The 25,033-nt window shown below is 46.8% G+C and overlaps 1 protein-coding gene across 1 annotated transcript; it reads right to left on the bottom strand.

The window, feature by feature from the left end:
• Nucleotides 1–3,187: 3,187 nt before the first annotated feature.
• LOC121860190 (protein sprouty homolog 2-like) lies at nt 3,188–24,740 on the bottom strand. The gene is made up of 2 exons (XM_042357260.1): nt 24,559–24,740; nt 3,188–7,362 (listed from the first exon to the last, which is right to left on the bottom strand). Exon 2 carries the CDS (start codon nt 7,308–7,310, stop codon nt 6,420–6,422), a length of 891 nt encoding a protein of 296 aa, XP_042213194.1. The 5' UTR covers nt 7,311–7,362; nt 24,559–24,740; the 3' UTR covers nt 3,188–6,419.
• Nucleotides 24,741–25,033: the final 293 nt, after the last annotated feature.

Below are 25,033 nucleotides of genomic sequence, written 5' to 3'. Positions count from 1 at the left end.
GCGTATACACGAGACAGCGCCTTGGTTACAGCTAAACATCGTTGGCACCAAACTCTCTCGCCCTCCCTGCCCTTCCTCACTACATGTCCCAGAACTCTCCTACAGGTACCCCCTCAGGAGTCATCACCACCTTCGTCCCTCCCAGACCAAATATCCCCCCTCCTAGTCACAGTCTAGTGGCACTATTAGCGACCCGTCACACTAGGCCATAAACCTGTACAGTGAATCCTGCCTCTCAACACTCGCTCTTCCTATGTAGATTTAAATTTAGATTACCTCCGAGGGGGCTAGTTTATTGGGCACCCCCTTACATCCTGTGCATTGGAACCTGATTACACACACATACCTCAATGTGGAACCTGATTATACACACACACACCTGAATCATAATCATCATCTTACCTGGAGGCTAATTAGTGACCAGGTTACCATCTCACCAACGCTATGTCACATACTTTTAAGTTCACCATCGCGTCGTCATCATCATTATTAATAGTGAGATATAATGACGATCCTTCTACAAAACTGCTGTCGCTTTCACTTACCTGGCATTTGTAATGTTTGCTCTTGTACCAAGTTGTTCAGGGTAGGGTACATTTATTGTCCATGGTTGGGTACACTTATCGTCCATGGTAGGGTACACTATTGTCCATGGTTGGGTACACTCATGGTCCATGGTAGGGTACACTATTGTCCATGGTAGGGTACACTATTGTCCATGGTAGGGTACACTATTGTCCATGGTAGGGTACACTATTGTCCATGGTAGGGTACACTATTGTCCATGGTAGGGTACACGTATGGTCCATGGTAGGGTACACTATTGTCCATGGTAGGGTACACGTATGGTCCATGGTAGGGTACACTATTGTCCATAGTAGAGATACATTTGTTGTCCATGGTGGGAATTACACGTATGGTCCATGGTAGGGTACACTGTGTCCATGGTAGATTTTACTATTGTCCATGGTAGGGTACACTAATATCCATAGTAAATTACATTGTTGTCCATGGTAAGTACATTTGTTGTCCATGGTAGAATTTTACTATTGTCCATGGTAAGGTACTATTAATATAGTAAGGGTACACTATTGTCCCATGGTAAAGGGTACCTTATTGTCCATGGTAGAATTACACGTATGGTCTGTAGTAGGGTACACTTGTTGTCCATAGTAATTACACTTGTTATCCATGGTAAGTACACTATTGTCATGGTAAGATACACTATTATCCCATAGTGAGGTACACTATTGTCCATGGTGAGATTACATTGTGTCCATGTTAAGGGTACTATTATCCCATGGTAAGTACACTATTGTCATATTGAATACACATGTAGTCCATGGTAGAATTACATGTCCATGGTAGGGTACACTATTGTCCATGGTTGGGTACACTCATGGTCCATGGTAGGGTACACTATTGTCCATGGTAGGGTACACTATTGTCCATGGTAGGGTACACTATTGTCCATGGTAGGGTACACTATTGTCCATGGTTGGGTACACTCATGGTCCATGGTAGGGTACACTATTGTCCATGGTAGGGTACACTATTGTCCATGGTAGGGTACACCTCAACCTTATTCCACTCTGGCCATCGACCGACTAACTGGCTGACACAGTACCTGCCTTGGTGATGATGGTTCGTCACCTAGCACACCTCGGGACACGAGTTTAAATTGGTAGTTTGGGGTAATTCAGTAGTTAGTGAGTTCATGAGCATGTTTTTCATTTTCTTTCATTGTATTTTATAATATTCATAGAGTTTTAAGTATAAAATACGAAGAATTCAGGTGAGACGTGGAGTGAGAGGCGATATTGACTAGGAATTAGAGAAATATTGATTGAGAAATAGAGTAGTGGATGAGTGGAACAAGTTACCAAACATCATCATTAACTCGACACTCGTTGGGAAGATTGGAATATGGGGTGTCGTTTGCTGCGTGTTTTTTCAGTCGTCTCGTGGAATAATGTTCTCGCGTTCTCTCTCTCTCTGTTTTTTTTTTTTTGTATTTTCCTTTACGTTTGGCCAACCTGCCTTCCTCTAGGTGTTAATTACTCTTCCCAACTCACTAATTAGTCATCTTCCAATCATCCTAATCACATTATTAATCTCCCAATCCTTAAAAAAAATATTCCATGTTGTCAATAATCTTCCAATCTGTTGCAAATCACGTCTAATCTTCACTAATCCACTTGTTATTAATCTTTCACTGTTAGTTACCATTATCCAATCTTCCAATCACCTATCCATGTCAATCCGTGTGAATCATCCAATCAGAACAAAGCATCAGTTATCGTTATTCTAATCCGTGTTAATCATTTACTTACCTTAATCTGTTGGCTCTAATCCCTGATGGTGTTAATCCGGTATTTAATCTTACTTATGGTGATAATAATTGGTGCTTAGCTAATCTTCCGTTATCTAATGTTTTGATTGGTAGATAGATAGATAGATACAATGCATAAATGCCATGTTGGTGTCTGAGGGTTGGCGACCATGACCCACCTGTCCAAATTTCTTTGAGGTGAATGATAAAGGAAGAATTAGCACTTAGGTCAGGTCAGGTCGGGTCAGGTTGGGTTGGGTGAGGTTAGGTTAATATTATGGGGATTAATCTCAAGGTTAAATAAGCTGGAGGATGTGCTAATCGTAACACTAGAGGTGATTATTACACCAGATTATATATATATGTCTATTTTGGAGGGATATAATTCAAGAGTCAGTGTGTAAATATTGCAACTTGTAGACCACACCTGTAGGGCTCACCTGTAGGGCATACCTGTAGACCACACTTGTAAGGCACACCTGTAGGGCACACCTGTAGGGCTCACCTGTAGACCACACTTGTAAGGCACACCTGTAGAGCACTCCTGTAAGGCACACCTGTAGACCATATCTAAGGCACACCTGTAAGAATCCAACTCAGGCTTTGTAAGGTAGATCATCCACTAAATGATTCAGTTTTTTCTTGTTTTTGGTATAAATCCAATATTTTACCTTTTCTAGTGTACGATCTTTGCCATTCAGTAGTGAATTATATGGTTAGGTTAGGTATTATTTTTTTTCATTATACCAACATCTATCACCCAACATTGCCATGGTTAGGTATAATCCAACATTTCCTCATTATACATCCATTACACACAAGGATATTAAAAAAAAAAAAAGAATCAAACCACAATTATTTTTTCATATTTCGTTATTATTTCAGTTTTCCTTATGTACATACATACAGTAACTGCCAATATAGTACTTGAAACATACAAAGCAGTTATGATCGGGAAGAATTATACACCCACAGTAATCCTCTCTCCATAGACAAAATTCTGTACAGTTTACTATACAAGAAGATAAACAGGTTCTGTCTGACCAATAAATCTGTATTAACAAGCAGTACAGGCGAAAAGTTGCTTCGGACCCCTGTTAAACCTGGGCTATTGGGGGGGGAAAGGGGGGACCCAGCCCATATATATAAGGGGGTGTATTAGCCTCTTTAATATATATATATATATAGTGTGTGTATATATATTGGGGGAGGGGAGAGGGAGGGGGGTTATTGTATCTCCATGTTGGCCTAGAAAATAATAATAATTTTTCGTGTTTATTATTCATATGATAAAAAAAAATTTCTCTACTTATTAGAAAAATACCGAGTGGGAGGTGGTGAGCGACTGACTGACTTGACTGACTCTGGTGTGTGTGTGTGAGTGTGTGTAGAGGGAGAGAGAAAAATAGGTATTTCTACTCCTTTTCTTGTCCCCTACTACCCCATCCTCAACCTCTCCCATATGTATGTATGTATGTATGTATGTATGTATGTATATATGTATCGATATATGTACGTATCCAAACACACATATATACTATAATGACACACACACACACGTATAACAAACACTTACAAAACAAAAAGATAAAGTTTTTGTGACATAAAACAAATACTAAAAAAAAAAAAAAATCTCACGTAAGAAAAATATCACCCGTTGGAGTAGGAGACACGAGTGAAGGACGACCTCACATAGAGGCCACCAAACCTTCAAGTCAGTACAGCCAGAATGCATAAGAAATCCTCCAGCCTCGTGTCTCTCCCTCCATACGACCTCACACAATTTCTAATGCAAAAAGCCTCAGTGAGAGAGATTTTCTTTTATACCGTGAGATCTTTTTTTTTTGTTTTGTTTAATATTTCGTTTAATAGAGGGAGCAGAAGTGTTAGTTAGGTACTGTATTGATATGGATAATTCGCCCACCACTTCCCTACCTCCTTCATTTTGTCTTTACATTACTTTTACGACTGAGTTCTTTTATCTCATACAGGGAGGTGGAAGATTGGTCCTCCCATTACCCCTTATCACATATTCTCAACCCCCAGCTCTATCGCTCTATCTCTATCTCTCAACTCGTCAAATCTCTCTCTCTCTCTCTCTCTCTCTTTGTTTTGGTATTTTTCATTTCGTGTAAAAATAATGAATCACTGCCAAGATATATTTCTCTACTATGGATGATTGATGAAAAAAAATATTCTTTCCTCTGACAAACATAATATATATTTATGAAAAATATCTACTTAACATGTCATCATAATTATTAGTGATACCTCTCTCTCTCTCTCTCTCTCTCTCTCTCTCTTATACCAATGTATCCAAAAATATGTTTCCCCGTCATACATAAACATAACATTCATATAAAATAAACTGTTCTTTTATTTCTCTTTAACATATACATATACATACATACATACATACATATATATATATTTCGTATCGTTAAAGAAAATCATATTTTTCTTGATATATACATAATCTTTATCTCAATCAATGGAAATATATTCAACTATATTTCACGTTCAAGAAGCTACGAATCGCATGAACTATACAGTACATAATTTACCTTTCAAATCATCACATATCAACCATGACAAAACATTTCTCCTCAATGGTGTAAGACAATTTACACCCAGAAAAAAAAAAAAACAATCAAATATTTTCCTGTTTTTTGAGATAAATAAATATATGTATATGGGATCTTACATTTTTCTGGCGTCTATTAGGGAATCAAAACATACGAACGCCATCTTGAATCAAACCACACAGAACCAACCATCTCTCTCCTGCTTGTACCGTATGTGGTCAAGCAGCAACAACAACTACTATCTCTCCTTAGTTCCTGTAGCGTAAGAGTCATAATACACTCTCATTTCTTTTCCCCTTTTTGAGTCTCAGCTGAGGAACCAAAAACAACTTTGTGGAATAAGCGATGAACTAAGTCGAGGCATTTACCCTTCAGCTGATTAATAACAGTTTTCCATAGTTTTTTCTTTCTTTCTCGTGATAAACCTTTCCTCTTCAGTGACGTGTCGATGACGTCACACCAACAACAAACACATTGTATGGAAATCTTTGTTTGTTTTTGTTTGTTTTTTTCAATGGAAGCCAGAATGAGGTCACTCAAAATCACATACAGTAATTACATAGTAAATAACTGGGCAGAAAATATAGCTTCTTTTATATGTTTAGGTGTGTTCCCCCAGGTTCGTGTCTCACTTTACTGTCAAGAGTCACTGAGGGAAGGGGGGGGTGAGGGAAGGATGGAGGGGAGGGAGGGAGAGAGGAGGAGGCCAGCTCGGGCCATCTTTTCGCCACAATAACATCCTCGCAACAACATTAATTCATCGACTAGAAGGTACTGGGGGGGGCCCACTGGCAGTCATCCTGGTGGTGCCGCCCGGGGGAGGGGGCGGCCCACGGGGGTCTGGCCGGGGGGTGGGGGGGGAGCACCCACACCGACAAAAACAGCAGCAGTAGGCGCAGCAGCGGGAGAACAGGAGAGACGCAGTAGTACAGCACGCAGGAAGTACTGCACGGCGCCCTCACCGGCCCGGGACCACAAGTCTCAAAGGTTCCTGAGTTAAAGTCTTCCCCTGACTCACTCCAGCACAACATGGCGGCGTTGTACTCAAGCTTCACTGACTACAAGTACTCGACAACACCGTCAGTTCCTGCAGGAACCTTAACGCACGAATCTTTGAACTTATGGCCCCTGGCTGTCTGCCGCCGCGCGCGCCCACGCACGTCCACCCACGGGTAACACCATGATAAACTGTTGAATAAATTAATAATGATGTGTGGTGGTGGCGCCCCCCGCGCCTGCCGCCCGCTGGCCGGTGGGCGCGGCCTTGATCCCTGAATGTGCCCGCCGCCGCCTGCTGGTGAGCCGCGGGCGCGCCCGTGACTAGGGGGGGAACGCACGCCCACGCTACCAGCACCTGCGACGCGCCCCCGAGGCCGCTCTTCTTGTAGCGGGCATGGGGGCGGCGCGGGCCGGCCGGCCACCTGGCCCGGGGTATTAAAGCTTGAGAGGGTGACCTGGGCCGCCTGTCCTGGGTGGTGGGCGGCCCTGCGGCACTCGACGTCTCACGCACAGTCGTGCAGCGGCCGCTTCTCCGGAGGAGGCGGTGGTGGCGGCGGCTGGAGGCGGGAGCCGCGCCCCTGGGGGCAGCGACACCCGTGACTGGTGCACCGCTGGTAGGTCATCTCCAGCAGGCGCCGCGCCCCCGTCAGTGGCCAGTAACAGAGCAGACACGGCAGCGGGATGGACGCCAGGGCCAGGCACGTCCACCCCAGCACCGCATGCGGTCCCCTGCACGAGCAGGGATGGTCTGCGGCTGCGGCAAGGCCGGCCTCGCCATCTTTGCCGCAGTGGTACAGGACACCCTTGACGCAGCACAAGCACGACGCGTAGTCGACGGCGGCTGCGGGAGAGCAGAGGCACTTGTTGCGGCAGAGCCAGGCTGCGGGCGGCGGGCGTGGCTTGGTGCACGCTTCACAGCGGCACCGCCCACACCACGAGCAGATGATAGACTCCCCGTCACCCTCCTCCCGTCCGCCCTTAGTGAAGGTGATGGCGGCCGGCTGTTTACTGATGACTGGGGTGCGGCTGCCGGCCTGCTGATGCTGCAGCGAGGTGCTGCTGCTAGTGCTGCCCTTGACGGGCGCCGCGGTCACGCTAGAGTGTGCGGACGTGAGCTTGGCGGACCTCTTACCGCTGGTGCGGGCAGGGGCGCCGTGCACGAGGGCGAGGTCCGCGTGGGTGCGGGAGGTGGTGGAGGCGTGGTGATGAGCTGGGCGAGTCCGGGGTGCCACGCGGTGCTTGAAGGGAGTGTCCACGTAGAGGTTGGTGGTGCGCTGGTGGTCTGGGCGGGGCACGGACAGGGTGATGGGACTTCCCTGGGGGCTGCTGGCGGCGCCCGACCCCCCACAGCCGCCCGCGCCGCCCCCGCCTTGGCTGCGGCCATCCTGCGACATCACCGGGCACACGCGGCTGCCATCCTGTCCTCAGCCGCCGCTCCACAACACTCTGAAACACAAGACAACACAAGGTCAGCAACACAACCCGACATGTACAGTAACATCAGCAATAACACTCCAGATGACCTATTGATGATATTTAACACAAACATTAAAATCAAAATGATTTTCCGCCAAATCAAAATGTTAAAAGTATATAATTACTGTAGCAAGCACGCACGCACGCACGCACGCACGCACGCACGCACGCACACACACACACACACACACACAGACAGGCTGCCGTTTCAAAATGGCCGCCAGCACACCAACAATAATAAATTATTTCACAATGGCCGCCATTCACCGGGTTACTGTCAAGTCGAAACTTTTATAACGGGGACTCGATAACGAGACACGATAACGGGGGACCTGATAACGGGACTCGATAACGGGACTCGATAACGGAGACACGATAACGGGGACTCGATAACGGGGACTCGATAACGGAGACACGATAACGGGGACTCTGATAACGGACTTGATAACGTGGACTCGATAACGGAGACACGATAACGGGACGATGGACTTGATAACGGACTCGATAACGGAGACACGATAACAGTTAGCAAGACATAACAGAGTATACACAGGCCTAACCTAACCCGTCCATCTTAGGGGTAGGGGGGGAGGGGGAGGAGGGAGGGGGAGGAGGGAGGGGAGAGGAGAGAGGGGGAGGAGAGAGGGGGGAGAGAGAGAGGGAGAGAGGGGGGGGGAGGGGGGGAAGGGGAGGGGACAAGGGGTGGGGGGGGAGGGGGGAGAGGGGGGGGGGGAAGGAGAGGGGAAGCAGGGGGAAGGGAGAGGGGGGAGGGGAAGGGAGAGGGGGTGAGGGTAAGGGGAGAGGGAGGAAGGGGGGGGGGAGGGGGGAGGGGGGAGGGGAGGGGAGGGGGAGGGGAGAAGGGAGAGGGGGGAAGGGAGGGAGGGGGAAGGGAGAGGGGGGGAAGGGGGAGGGGGGGAAGGGGGAGGGGGAGGGGGAAGGGGAGGGGGAGGGGGAGGGGGAGGGGGGGGAGGGGGAAGGAGAGGGGAGGGGGAAGAGGGGAGAGGGGTGAGGGAGAGGGAAGGAAGGGGAGGGGAAGGAGAAGGGAGAGGGGGGAAGGGGAGAGGGGGGAGAGGGGGGGGGGGGAGGAGGGGGAAGGGAGAAGGAGAGGGGAAGGGAGAGGGAGAAGGGAGGGGGGAAGGGGGAGAACGTTTAGCTGACGGTTACTAGTCATATTTAGATGAATGACTCACGAGGGCCCCCACCAGACCCACTATAGGGGCCCCCACCAGGTTCTCACTAGGGGCCCCCCACCAGACCCACTAGGGGACTCCCTAGGGGACTCACCCCCCACCAGACCTCACCAGGGTCCACCAGACTCACCAGGGCCCCCACACCAACGGCCCCCACCAGACTCACTAGGCCCCCCACCCAGACCTCACCAGGGTCCCCCACCAGATCTGCCTGTGCCCCCACCAGACCACTGGGGCCCCACCAGATTTAGGGGGCCCCCACCCAGACTCACCAGGGCCCCCCACCAGACCCCACTCAGACCCACCCCACCATAGGGCCCCCCACCAGACCTCCACCAGGGCCCCCCACCAGACTCCACCAGGGCCCCCACCAGACTCACCAGGGCCCCCCCACCAGACTCCACCAGGGCTCCCCCACCAGACTCACCAGGCCCCCACCAGACTCACTTGGGCCCTATAATCTGGCTGTGCTCTAGCTACTCTGATTGTGTTAGTGATAAGAACTAGGGCTTGTTTATGTCAGGAGTAGGTAGATACTAGGAGAGGTACTAGAATAACCTTGTTTTGTTAGGGGTATGTAGCACCCGTGTTAACATCTGTAGCACCCGTGTTAACATCTGTAGCACCCGTGTTAACATCTGTAGCACCCGTGTTAACATCTGTAGCACCCGTGTTAACATCTGTAGCACCCGTGTTAACATCTGTAGCACCGTGTTAACATCTGTAGCACCCGTGTTAACATCTGTAGCACCCGTGTTAACATCTGTAGCACCCGTGTTAACATCTGTAGCATCCGTGTTAACATCTGTAGCACCCGTGTTAACATCTGTAGCACCCGTGTTAACATCTGTAGCAACCTAACCTATATCTTACTGACTAACACATGCTGACTCACAACACCCGGTAATAAAAACAGTTTGGTATTAATGAAGACAACATGAGAGTTAACAGGCGATTGCTTGACTTTGAAAGAGTTTGAAAGAATTTGAAAGAGTTTGAAACACTTTGAGAGAGTTTGAAACACTTTGAAAGAGTTTGAAACACTTTGAGAGAGTTTGAAACACTTTGAAAGAGTTTGAAAGAGCTTGAAAGAATTTGAAACATTTTGAAAGAGTTTGATAGAGCTTGAAAGAGTTTGAGTCTTCTCCTTCCTTCCAATTGATATTGAAACAAATTATTTAGCACAGGAGCAGAATATTTCGAGGTGGCGAGAAATATTTGTTATATATCACACAATATTCGTTATAAGAGATGTATTCTGTTATATAGCAATTATGACAAAAAAATGGTACCATGATCAAAAGTATAACAATATTACACCATAATGGTAGATACCCGTGCTTACCATGATGCTGCTACCATGACTTAGCAATGGTACCATGACTACCATGAACAGGAAGTGACGTACAGATTATAGAAGGAAATTAGTATAAACAGATCCCCTTTTGAGGCAGCTTCCGGTGGTCCATGGGAAAGGTGGGAAGGAGGGATGATGGGAGAAAGGGAGGAGGAAAGGGAGAAAAAGAGGAGGAAAGGGAGAAGAAGAAAAAGGGAGTATATGTGAAAATGTTAGAAGATGGAATAGATAAAATAGGTAAACAGATAAGAAATAGAGAGATAGATAAATACAGAGAGCAAACTAGATAAAACATAGAGACTTATTTACGTAGACTAACAATATATAGACACCATAACACGATACGGATTACTAAACTCATGTCCCTGGTCAGATGTTATACGCGTATTCTATTGCGTATAATGAGTAGCAGAAAATATAATGAGTAATGCGCTGGGATGGGTAGGTATGGTGGTAGGGGGGAGAGGGGGAGGAAGGGGTGGGGGGGGGCAGGATGAACAGTAGGGGGTAATGGTCAATGCAGGGGTGAAGGGTGGGGGGAGGGTTAGACAGCCAGGGAGGGAGAAAGGGGAGGGGGAGGGATAGGGGTTGTTTTTCAAATCCCTCAAAAAGTGAATAATTGTGTGAATAGAGAAACCCTTCGATAAAGGAAAAGAAAGAGAAAGAACGACAATGGAGGGGAAGGAGAGGAGAGGGGGGTGTGGGGGGGAGGGTGAGAGGCGGATGTGACACTCATGTGGCCCTTTCTCCACACTCACTCTCCAGGCAAAAGGAGACCCCTAAGTCAGGGCTAGGAGGTTTAAGGCGGGGGATCTAGGGGTTAAGTGAGGAAAATAACCCTTATGGTCGCCAGGGTTATCTCAGGTCCAGGCTAAGCGTAAGTCGACCCTCACCCTGCAGGAAGCCCGGCAAATCCACGGAAATCGTACAGACCCTTACCAGCCCCTCCACGGTGCCCCCACCACCCCCCCTCCGTACTACACCCCCCCTCCGTGCCCCCATACCCCCCTCCCCACAGTACCCCCACCCCTCCCTGTACCCCCACCCTCTATCCCCACCCCCCCCTCCCATTACCCCCACCCTCTATCACCCCCCTCCCACAGTATCCCCCATACCACCCCCCTCGGTACCCCCCACCCTCCTATCACCCCCACCCACACCTCTGGTACCCCCACCCTCTATACACCTCCTGATGCCCCCCACTCTCTTTACCTCACAGTGCCCCACCCTCCTATCACCCCCCTCCCACAGTGCCCCCCACCCCCCTCCCACAGTACCCCACCTCCCACCCCCTCAACACCACTACAGACCCACACCATTAATAACGCCACAATGACCCTAAGCTTTCCCTCAGAATAAAAAAAAGAGACAATCCCATTTCAACACGTTAAGAGACTCGGTAAAGTGCAGCTATTTAATTCCTTGTACTGTTGTCGTGAAGGTAGCGAGTCAAGGCAGATACCAAGAGCTTTATGTTGGCGTAATCTGCCGACGATGTATTTCAACTCAAGTCAACCAGTTCTAATTGTGTTCGTAAATCTTCAACTCTCGAGGTATTTCATTGTTAAGACGTTTGGATGAATTTGGTCGCTGAGGTTTATTTTTACAACCAATGGCGAGCCGCGGATACAACAACAACAATGGCGTAAGCAAGATGTTTTCTACAATAGCCACTACACTCCCGCCATTTTTTTTTCACCGCAAACAAACTTATATTATTATTTTTTCCTTATGTTTATTTAAATTTTTTATAGAAGTGGTTCAGAAATAAGGATAGGATATTTTGTATTAATGATAATTCAAACATACATCTCGGGAGGAAGGTTGTCAGATGTATAGAATAACCTGCACCTCACACCTTCCCCCTCCCTCAACACAGGTGGGGAGGAGGGAGGGCGGCGGGAAGACATAACCTCTACATTCTTGCAAAACCACAAACACAGCCACGTAAGACCTCAATGGCGTAGTAGGAGTAGTAGTAGTTTTATTATTATTATTATTATTATTTAAACACCCTCGCCTCCCACACGCCCACTTAACACCGCCCACACACCCACCCCATCGTCACAGGTCTTGAACAATACGTCACAATATCCTACGAAAACAATGATGTCATAGAAAGGATCTCACAGGTGCTAGGACGCCATAATGTTAAGATTGTGTGTGTGTGTGTGTGTGTGTGTGTGTGTGTGTGTGTGTGTGTGTGTCAATTTTATTTCATATATAGCATGTTTAAATTAAGAGCTTCAAAGTTGGCATACAAATAACGTTTAAAACACACAAAAGATTATTCTCTCCCCTTCCTACTCCACATATCAAGAAGCGCTCAACACAATGACCCTTTCGACTCTCACTGACCATCACCACGACCTCATCTGCAAATTTGGTGAGAAGCTTCTACACCATCCTCGACACCGGCTCCTACTACCACCTGAGATCCCTAGCCCGAGAATCGCTGTTCGACACCACAACCGCATCCAGCCCATACGTGCACGAACTGATCGCTATAAGAACAGCCCAGTCCCAACCATTGTAAAAATTATCAATATCTTGTAATCAACCAGTGTATTCACTCCCAGTCAATCTTACTTTTTGCACTGTCACTAAGTTGAAATGCCCTGTAGTTTGACCTTCTCCCCATCTAGTTATTATATATCATATTTGTATCACTTATGTTACTTGTATAGTATTTGTCAATCAAGAGACCCATTCCCCAGTTATGTAACTGTATATTTTCAGCCTTCCAGCTGCCATGCTCTTTCAATAAACCGTTAATTATTATTATTATTATTATTATTATCACACACACACACACACACAACATCTACTTCCTCTTCCTGTTTACACTATAACTCTTGTAATTAAAACGTTGGGGTGTTGGTGGGGAGGGGAGGAGGGGGGAGGAGGATGGGAGGAGGAGGGGAGGAGGGGGAGGGGGACCATTATATGTAGATGTCCTGTTTATTTTTTTCCTTCAATTTCTTTATCTTTATTCAATAGGACAATTAACGCCATTCATTTTATACACATGTTTCCTGGATAGATACATACATACATACACACACACACCTTTGTTTAATTAATTGCTAGTTCAGGACGTGATGTGCTTACCTGCCTGAGTGAGATTTATAAATAGTAACAATAATAATAATAATAAATGGTGATAATTAATAACTAATATAAGTGGTGACCTATAAAGCTTTGTTTACTTCCCTGTATCATCTTCTTCACTCACCTAAAAGCAACCAACCCACTTATAAACTCTTCACCTTTGACCTTTAACCTTAACTAAACGGTAAACAAACACCAAGATTTTCATGTGTGTGTGTATGCGCGCGCGAAAGTTATATATATATATACTGTATTTTTTTTATACAACCTCCGGTATGACAACTTCAACAAGGCAGCAAGAAGAACAACAACAACACTGGCGCCATGAACCCCGCTGCCAGACGACAGAGCAAAATCACCTTGCCTCTCAAAACTACACCAGAGAGAGTCTTTGTCGACTTCAAGGGCGCGGAAAAAACACACCACTGGGAAAACATGAGGGAATCATAACTACAGCCCCAAGGTGTGCCATCGTTGTCGGACGCCACAGGAAATAGCTCATTCCACGCTACACACGAGTCTTTAAAAAGCAGAACGCAGAGGTGACAAAACACCTTTTGGGGCGGACGACGCTGCCTTGACGAGAGATGCCAGGAGGAGGAAAGGGAAGACGACGAGGAGGAAGAAGGAAGGGGAGAAGAAGAGGAGGGAGACAAAGAGATGGAAGAAGGGGAGGAACAAGAAATGGAGAAGAAAAAGAGAAGGAAGAAGGGAAGTAAAAAGAAGATAATGGAGAGGGGGAGGAATAAAAAGAGAGGAAGAAAGGGGGGATAGGAAGAAGAGGGGGAGGAATAGGAGGAAGAGGAGCTAGAGGAGGAAGAGGAGGAGGAATAGAAAGAAGAAGAGGAAGAGGGAGGAGAAGAAGAAGCAGGAGGAGGAGGAGGAGACGACTCAAGTTCAAACCACAAATGAGGCTGGCAGATCTCAATATGGGCCGCACGAACACTGTGATACGAGCCCAACTTATTAAAACTATGGACGATAATAACAGCAATGACGATAAAAAAAAAAAAAAAAAACACTATCAAGGTCCTGACACCCTCTGAATACCTTATCGACACACACACACACACACACACACACACACACACACACACACAAATAATTCGTATCAAAAAATTACACTAGACTTAGCATTCTCGAGTTGGTAAAAAAAATCTATCAGTCGTAGAAGGAAGGAAGGAAGGAAGGAAGGAAGGAAGGAAGGAAGGAAGGAAGGAAGGAAGGAAGGAAGGCATTAGGTATAGAGCAAATGTAAAGCCTTCTCGCTGGACTTCCCGAGAGAGAGAGAGAGAGAGAGAGAGAGAGAGAGAGAGAGAGAGAGAGAGCAATTTAATAAGTACGTTGGCTTGAAATCATCGTTCCTGTCCTAGTATGTGCATGTGTACCAGTCCTTGCATGTGTACCTGTCCTTGCATGTGTACCTGTCCTTGCATGTGTACCAGTCCTTGCATGTACCTAATGATATATACGTGTATCTTTCTTTGCATGTGTACTTTTACCGCAGTGGATCACCTTAGGAAAGTCAAAACACACACGACTGCTTTTAACCTAACCTAGCTTCTTCTTCTTCTTTAACTAACCTAACCTAACACTAACTAACTAACCTAACCTAACCTAACCTAACCTAACCTAACCTGACCTGACCTGACCTAACCTGTTCCCGTCACACACTGATGTTTATATTACGACACAGAGGCAAGTGATATCATCTGTACACACACACACACACGCACGCACAAACACGCACACGCACACGCACGCACAAACACGCACACGCACACGCACACACACACACACACACACACACGCACGCCCACGCACGCACACACACACACACACACACGTCACGTGATTAGTCTTAAGTATTTTCATGTTTCTTTATGTCCACGTCTTCTGACATCGAGGAGGAGAAATAAATAAAGAAGGTTGGGAATAAAGAAGAAAGAAATGAAGGAAGTAAACATTAAAATCTCACAACATTAACCGAGATGTTCGTGAAATTATCTTCTTGACACAGAGCGGCCTGGCCAGTATACTACCCTGACTAGACCTTAGCTAAAGACGGGTTCTCTTCTCCTCCTCCTGCTGCTGCTCTTCTTCCTTCTGCTCTTCCTCTTCTTCTTTCTTCTTCGTCCTTCTGTTCTTCTTATTCCTCCTCTTCCTCCTCCTCCTCCTCTAGTTCCAGGTCAGTTCTCATAACATCGACCAATAAAAGTTCCAGGAATTCACAAACGCCGTAAGAAGGTTAAAGAGCCGTGAGTTGAATCCCCCTTCCCCCTCTCGCTCTTCCTTACCCCCCCCCCATATCCCCCCACGAGCAAAATATAACCCCCTCCCCACCTATCCTCACCCCCACCTCCACGAGCAAACTACCCTCCCCCATCTATCCTCACCACCACCTCCCCATCCTCCCTTCCTCCCTCCCTCCATGCTTCCCTACCTCTCCTTACCCCCCTCCCCAACACCCCCTCCGAGCAAATTTACCTACGAACAATCTATACAAATTTGTCAATACTTCCATCAGTAACTCCTCAACCTAACTGGAGTCTCTCACGACCACCGCCCCATGAATATCTTAGGTACTTCTTATCTCTGGTCGATGTTAACCTTCCTCCCCCTCTTCCTGCCTACTTCCCCCCTCCTCCTACCTACTTCCCTCTCCTCCTACCTACTCTACTCCCCTTCATCCTCACCTCCCCTCCACCCCCTCACCCCCTCCTACCCACCCCCTCCCTTCTCCTCACCCCCACCTAGCTATACACATGTTCACTGGTAATCGATTCCTCAATAGGGAGGGAGGGAGAGGGGGGGGGAATTTCACCAGTACCGGGACCCTAAACAGATGGACAAAATTTCACCCGGGATTTTCAGAAGTTCTTATGTGTAATATTAATCTGTACTAGGTTCCTGTAGATGGAAAAATTCACCTGTATTTGGGTACAAGATTTTAATACAATATCGAGTTCCTATGTAGAATAAGTCACCGTTACTGGGATCCCTAGATGGACTTTTCACAGGCACTGGGGTCCTAAATGGTATATATTGAAATTTTTTTCACTGATACTGGGATCCTGCATGGACTAACCGCTACTACCAGGGTTCATTAAAGAATATCCACCGGCATCAGGTTACTCTTCAGAACATTCAGTGGTATCAGGGGTCACTCCACGTCATAATCACCTCTGCTATACTGTGATTCTAATAAATTTTCAATGGGACTTGGATCTTTACACGGGAATGTTCAAGAGGTTTCAGGTCCTGCCAAGAATAAGAGTATATATAATATTCACAGGCACTAGACACCCATTAAAAATAAATAATTCCTCAGCATAACAATATTCACAGAGACTAAAATCTAATTAAGAAGGAAAACAAATAAAAATCATTCACATTCGTCCATCAAAAGACTATAAACACTATTCACATGCCCTGGGAACCCCTCAAAAACACACACACCAAATTTGCAATCACCAGAACCCGCAGGTAAACAAAAGCCAAATCATATATTCACAGTCACCAAGATCCTCCCCGCTTCTTAACTCACCAGGACAGGGATATCGTCTTGGTGAAACCCCCCCTAAACTAGGAAGAGACACCTGGAGGGGCGGAAGGGGAGGGAATGGGGAAGGGGAGGGAATGGGGGAAGGGGAGGGAATGGGGGAGGGGGAGGGGGGGGAGGGGAAGGGAGGTGCAGTCCGGGAGGAAAGGAGGGGAGGGGAAGGGAGGTGCAGTCCGGGAGGGAAAGGAGCAGGAGGGGAAAGGGGAAGGGAGGGGCGGGAAGAGAAGAGGGGGGAAAGAGGGATAAGTGAGAGAAGGGAGGAAAGGGGAGGAGAAGGAGAAAGGAAAGAGGAAGAAGGGGTAATGAACATCGGAGGTAAGTGGTTGATAACAATATTCATCACCTGTGTAATTAGTTACCTGACAGCGGCACTAATTAGCAGGTTAAGTGTCAGTCGGCGGGAAGGAAGTGGGAGGAGCGTTGGATAAATTCTCAATTGGACAAAACACTACCCTAAATCACATCCATTGGACAAAACACTACTCTAGATCACATCCATTGGACAAAACACTACTCTAGATCACATCAATTGGACAAAGCACTACTCTAGATCACATCCCATTGGACAAAACACCATCGGGCTGGAGAAAGAAACTGTTGGACTAATGCTATTTGGACAAATTGGACAAAATAAGGCATTACTATTTCCCACGGGTCAAAATCCATCGCGGAAATGACACAACATGATCTCTCCCCAGGACAGGTGGCAGGTCCCCCCCCCCACCAAACAATAACTGAGGTAAACAAAGCAAACACACACACACACACAACAAATACACACACACACACAACAAATACATACACACACACAACAAATACATACACACACGCCCAGATACATGGAAGCGCGTCTACATACATACATACATCTCCTAATCAACACACACAACCTTCTATACTCCCCAACACCCCTCCCCACCCCACCATCACCTCACCCACCACCTCCTCCCCGCCCCTTCCCTGCCCTCATCACCTCCTCCACTCACTCACTCCCTCCCACCCCTCATCTTCCCCACCATCATTACCCCCTCCTTCCCCTACCCTCATCACTCCCTCCCTCCCCCACCCTCATCTTCCCCATCATTACCCTCCCTTCCCTACCCTCATCACTCCCTCCTCCCCTACCCTCATCTTCCCACCATCATTACCCCCCCCCTTCCCCTACCCTCCACCCTCCCTCCCCACCCTCATCTTCCCCACCATCATTACCCTCCCTTCCCCTGCCCCCTCATCACCTCCCTCACTCCCTCCCCCCCACCCTCATCTTCCCCCACCATCATTACCCCTCCCTCCCCACACCAAGGAAGAGGCCAGACCACCCGGCCCCCATTTTCACCCCATGGTTATAATGGTTCGCCTGATATAAAGACGCAGTGTTGCCAAGGGAACTTCCTGTATGGAGGCCCCCACCCCCTTAGGCCACCCACGCCCCCTATCACCTCCTAAACTACCCACGCCCCTAACTCTCACCCATAGGCCATTCACGCCCCCTTCACCCCATTCACGCCTAGGCCGCCCACGTCCCCTATCTCACCCCAGGCCGCCCACGCCCCCATCTCTCACCCTAAACCACCCTCTCACCCATAGGCCATCCACGCCCCATCACCCAGACCATCCACGCCCCCCTACCTCTCACCCATAGGTCACCCACGCCCCCTACCTCTCACCCAAAGGTCTCTCACCCATAGGCCATCCACGCCCCCCCTCACCCATAGGCCATCCACGCCCCCACCTCACCCATAGGTCACCCACGCCCCTACCTCTCACTCTTAGGCCACCCACGACCCCTACCTCTCACCCAAAGGTCACCCACGCCCCCTACCTCTCACCCAAAGGTCACCCACGGCCCCTACCTCTCACCCATAGGCCACCCACGCCCCCTACCTCTCACCCTCTACTAACAGGAGATCTTTACTACTACCACAAAGCTGTTTACTGGAGTAGTTCATCTATTAATTAAGCTTATAGCGTAATATACAAGTATTTTATAGGCCTATAATGTAACGTAGTACAAATATTTCATGGGCCTACCGTGTACATAACATGTAAGTACTCTTAAAGGCGGCTACTGTGTGTGTGTGTGTGTGTGTGTGTGTGTGTGTTTCTACCTTAAGATTTTCTTCTACAGGTAGCATACAGTATTAACCCCTTAGACAAGATCAATATTCTCAAACGTTCGTCCGTAAAAAAAAAAAACACTCATACCTGCAGCACTAATGTCTACAATGGCATTCAAACAGCATTGAGACTCTACCTTCAGCTGGAGTCAAGTCGTTCTTTTTACACGCGTCTGTGGTACAAAATTAACGTACTACAGTCCCCGAATTGTTAAAAAAGAAACTGGTATATTAACTTCCTCCTCAACTAAAATCTCGGTACATTATCAGAGGTAACTGTTTTTATCGTAGGTACACTGAGACAGTTAAGATCACGCCTCATAATTCTGAGGTGAAAAACTCGTGTAAGAATACTCAAGGATCCGAACACTGGCTCAGAAGTCACTTTCTGAATCAGCAGAATAACTTGTAAAGATCATTGGCAAGCAAAAACCTGACGTACACTAACACAAGACTGATACGATGGCAAAAAAGATGCAGATAAATAGGCCAGGTTTAGAATCACTTATGCCTGATAAAACGTAAATATAATGGGCCTGTATCCCCCTCCCCTCGGCCCTCTAGTGGCGCGCGAGGGTACTAGTCAGGGTGGTGGTGGGTGGGTGGCAGGCAGGCAGACAGGATGCTGCCGCTGCTCCACCACGGATGTTGCGCGCCCTTCCGGCTCACGTTATTGAGGAAACACTACCACCATATAAAAAAAACATGTAATCAAACATTTTTTCTAACTTCCTGCGCAGCTCTCTGAATAATCAAATATATTTATGCCGTGCGCTGGATACAATAGACGGGTGATACTGTTGTGTTGAATACCGTGGTTATTTCTCTTTATAACGTGGGGCTTTGGCTAATTTGACCTTTCTTGTATCACTCTATAAGCCGTCAAGTACCTTTTATAATGATAAAGGAAACGACTGTGCTGCTAAAAAAAAAAAAAAAAAAAACCCGCGAAATTTATGTTGTGAAAAAAATATTGAAAAGTGTAAAATATTCCCTTAAAATATGTTGCATTTTCGCTAAACTTTCAACTCAAAGGCCATAATTATTTTCCTACCAAAATATATCACCTAACACACACACACACACACACACACACACACACAGGTCCAATAAAGCATCAGTCAGATCACTCGAGGCAGAAACTGAGATTAATAAACACGACACAAAAACAAAGTCAGAATTATGGAAGGGGGTGAGGAGGCAGTTGTTATCACTAGGTCAGCAGAGTGACCGTCGGCAGGAGTGACCGTCAGCCAGGGAGTGACTGTCATCCAGGGAGTGACCGTCAGCCAGGGAGTGACTGTCAGCAGTGTCAGCCAGGGAGTGACGAGGGAGACCGTCATCCAGGGTGAGTCGGCAGGGGTGACCGTCATCCAGGGAGTGACTGTCAGCCAGGGAGTGACCGCCAGCCAGCCAGGAGTGACTGTCTCCAGTGACAGTGAAGGGAGTGACCGTCGGCAGGGAGTGACCGTCATCCAGGGAGTGACCGTCATCCAGGGAGTGACCGTCAGCCAGTCAGTACGTACCCGTCATCTCTCATCAGTCACAGGCAAGTTGTCTTATCACCCCGGGCCTCGTGGACAGATTCCTTCAGTTATAACGATCGGTACCACAGTCGCTTTACATCACCTGAACATTACACACCCTACTGTATATCACCCTAATATCCTAACGCTAACCTAACCTAACCTAACCTCACCTTAACCCAACCCATTCTTAATCTAATCTAACCTAACTTAACCTCACCTTAACCCAACCCATTCTTAATCTAACCTAACCTCACCTTAACCCAACCCATTCTTAATCTAATCTAACCTAACTTAACCTCACCTTAACCCAACCCATTCTTAATCTAACCTAACTTAACCTCACCTTAACCCAACCCATTCTTAACCTAACCTAACCCTCCACAGGTCATATTAGGGTGTTTAATCAGCAGGTGAACTAAGGTGAAGGGTGTCTAATTATTCAGGTAATCCACTTGTAATGCAGTAACACTCAAGACTGACTTAGAATACTGTCTCTTATCAGGGCCGGTTAGTGTGTGTGTGTGTGTGTGTGTGTGTGTGTGTGTGTGTGTGTGTGTGTGTGTGTGTATGTATGTATGTATGTATGTATGTATGTATGTATGCGTGTATGTATCTATCACTCTTTAACAACCAACCATCACTAAATAATAATAATAATAATAATAATAATAATCTCGCGTTCCTCTGTTATAGTGCCGAAACACACGTCTAGTGGCGACTCGAGTAACCTGTCTGTCACCATACCTCACCACACCTCACCCTCCTATTATACACAATTAGCCTACCGGAAAAAGGTGAATCTATTTTCCTTAAGAGTGTGGTGGAGGGGAGGGGTGTGGTGGAGAGGGAGAGAGAGAGGGAGGGGGAGCCTAGACCAGCCACACAACCTGCTGGAGACCAGACTTAATGAATGGTAGGGTGAGAGTGTTATCTGTACTGGTGTGATAAAACCAGAGGGAACCCCACTCACACGCCCACCACAACACTACCACACTTACCACACTCATGCCTACCACATTACTGCCACACTCACATCCCACTCCACCACACACACATACACACTCCATCATCTACCACACGCAACACTCCATCTACCACACGCAACACTCCATCTACCACACGCAACACCATCATCAACCACACGCAACACACTCCAGCTACCACACGCAACACTCCATCATCAACCACACGCAACACTCCATCATCTACCACACGCAACACTCCATCTACCACACGCAGTCACTTAAAATTGAATACAAATACTTAAACACCTCACATAAATAAACAAAAGACCTTCCTAACTACAGTCAACTCCACGGAGCAGTTGTGACGTGTAAGGAGCTTAAATTAACAGACCTTGTTACCTTCCACCCGTAGTTAGGCCTAAGAGTCCCAGATAATATGTCGTTATCACCATCCACCACGAGCGACTTGAACACTACCTCACAATCGAGTCCCGTTGGTGGCTACTCAACAAATCCTAAGAGTCATAAGCCTAAGTTCTTCTCTTTCAAGACACTTATACACAATAAAATAAGACTCGCAATAAGGTCTTTAATATCTACAGTGTCTTGATTCATAAGTTCTTTTACATCAAGGAAATAATTAAGAGTTAATGTAAGAAGACAAATCAAGTTCAATTATAACTCTCTAGGAACATTCCAGCCAACAAGTCGTCCCCACCTTCCCAGAGACGTCACAGTGATCAGATTTGGGGAGTATTGAATAACGGGGACTTGTGGAGCTGGACCCCCTACCCCTCCACCACACACCTACCACCATATGGCAATACCAACCCCCCCCTGCCTAACCACCACTGTTGCCACATTCCTCATATGTGTTAACCATTGAACATCCTCTCTACGTGAAGGAGATTTACCAACAATAAAGGTGAAAGATCATTAAATATATCATGTTTGTGGAGGGAGATAGGAGCACGAAGGTGATGGAAGATGGAGTAGAGGATGAGGACAGTGACGAGAGGTAGCATCCTGTAGGCCAGTGTGGTGGACTGTCGCTCTAAACAGGGGACTTAACTGGCAGTGTCGGCCTTGCCTGTCTACCTCACAACCTTTCAAAACCACACACACACACACACGTACACACACACACACACCTAATACTGTACCAACTTACAGTCAAACCTTCACCACTTAACCTAACCAGTCAGTACTATACCATCCAGTTAATAGCCATAAGACACAGCACACACACAGTCAGATGACAGGACCAGTTCAAAGCAGCAGCAGCAGTCAACAACAAGATAAACGATTCAATTCGTTAGTTATTTCAGGAAAGAAGATAATATCGTTGATAAATCCTCTAATATATACAATACATTTGAAGCACCTAACGAATCGCCCTTTTCCTGTAGCTTATTTCACTTCTAACACTAACCTAACCTAACACTAACCTAACACTAACCTAACCTAACACCAACCTAACACTAACCTAACCTAACCTAACACTAACCTAACCTAACCTAACACCAACCTAACACTAACCTAACCTAACACTAACCTAACCTAACACCAACCTAACACTAACCTAACACTAACCTAACACAAACCTAACCTAACACCAACCTAACACTAACCTAACCTAACCTAACACTAACCTAACCTAATTCTACCACCTCATATAACACTAAGTCAAACTACCTCGACTGTAATGTTTAATGGCGCTAGGTGTGGTTTTAGGCCTATGTGTCTATATCCCGGTATAAGATATATCTGCCACATGAATGAATCTTCACATGTCCCTTTACTCACACACTCATTGATAACTAGAGGATTGCTCAACGTCTAACCTTACCCAACACCCCCTCCCTCCCCTCCCTCTCCCCCCCCCCCCCACCCCCCTCCTTCCCATCCCCCCACACCCCTCCCTCCCTCACACCCCTCCCTCCCACAGTCAATTTCACCTCACGGTCCTATAGCCCTCATTAGACAGGTGTGACCACTATAATGAGGCAATCGTTATAGCTGTCATATATTGAGATTCATATAACGAAATAATCTATATTAAGACGGACATGTAATGTAATACTCTACAGCTCGACTTCCTTACAGTTTAACCGTCAAGATAGGTATTAATGATTACTATGGCAATGTGAAGCTGATCAATAGTGCTGATCATTATAATATGACTGATCAAAAGTAGTGATCAATATATAACTACCTGACGGGGATCACTGTGGCAGGATGTGATCGTTAACAGAGTCCAGGAAAGTGGTCACAGAGCCAAACATTACTACAGTACACGACTGGATTCAAGCGAGCAGCCATTTCAAGCAAGGTTAGGGGCCCGGGTTTGTTTGAGGGCCCTCGGTGGTTTGGGGAGGGGGTTTGTTTGAGGGGCCCAGCTTGCCAACAGAGGGCCCATGTGGCACTGGGCCAGCTCCGGTGAAATTCGCAGATGTCCTTCTTGCCTGAAGCACAAGAGAAACTTTACTCAAGGGTACATCTGTCTGCAGCACCACCACCATTCACCAAAAGTTCCTCACCATCACTCAAAAAGTTTCACTCAGTTTTATCTTTTTTTTTCCAGTTTCGTGTACGTTCACCACTACGATATGTGTTTGTTTGTTTGTTTTGTTCTTTTCATCAACAATCACTAATAACAATTTGTCCACTCGCTCAAATCTCTGGCACTGGCTCCGTCCTCACCCCGATAACCACTTGACAGCCTCCCATATTTTTTCCAACCAAGTGTGTAAGATATTCACTGGACACACTTTCCTTATCCAGCCCGCACCACCGTACATCATGGGCAGACGTCACTCATCACAGGCCCATCCTAGCTGCGCCACACAATTGCTTGACGAAGAAAGTTAAAACGTTATATAAATGAGCGCCAGGAAGTAGGGAGACGCCGGGCCCCCTCACTAGTACACGGGGCCAGCTCCAGCTAGCTACACACCACCTGCACTAGCTACTAGCACCCCCAGGAAGGTGGTGGTGTGTGTAGTAAAGTGTCTTGCTTCTCACCACTGGCAGGTCGCGGCGGCCGCACGGCGCAGAGCCTCACCACCACCTCCACCCCACACATGCTGCGTTTTAACCACATTTCCACCACTAAACACACTTGGCCACTGTTTTCTTGCGCTGGGTACGTTGCTTGAGGCACGATACTTGACGGGACTTGGCTGTTGAGGGCTGCAAGGCCTCGTGAGGCTTGAGGGATCACGGCCTAGAAAGCTTCAACTAGGTTTTTATGAATGAGATTGAACCGCTCACCATCATTGAATGAAATGGCTGCTCACTTAACACCACTCCACATCTCGCCTCTTTAAACTTACCTATTCCCACAAATTCTCATCAGTAGGTAAATCCAAAATCAACGAGAATACAGCAGAGCAAAGAAGATGAGGTTTTTGATAATCCAAATGTCGATATAATCCTTAGGAGCGCACGGCAGGAGTGTTCACCCTCTCACAGTTGGACCAAATATGGACCCTCAGCCGCGTCAGGCAGCCCAACCCAGGCGAGACACGGACGAGTCCACTCTGGTCGCGGGGGAAGACGCTCCTCCAACCCCTACCACACAAATTCTAACACTAAAGAAACGTATAAACTGTCATTCGCACACACTTACCACTATTTTCCCTATGTTGTATTTATAAAATACATTATTATGAATTACATTTACATGATAAATTCGATGTATTTATGCCGTAATAAATAAAATACTGCAGCATATATATGACCATATTTCTGAGTTCATAGGGAAGTATCTAAAGCAATTCTCTATACCAGAATAACAGCTCATACTAA

Source organism: Homarus americanus, unplaced genomic scaffold (assembly GCF_018991925.1).
Source record: "Homarus americanus isolate GMGI-L3 unplaced genomic scaffold, GMGI_Hamer_2.0 scaffold21914, whole genome shotgun sequence".
NCBI lineage: Eukaryota > Metazoa > Arthropoda > Malacostraca > Decapoda > Nephropidae > Homarus > Homarus americanus.
This window is presented reverse-complemented; position numbering and strand designations above follow the sequence as displayed.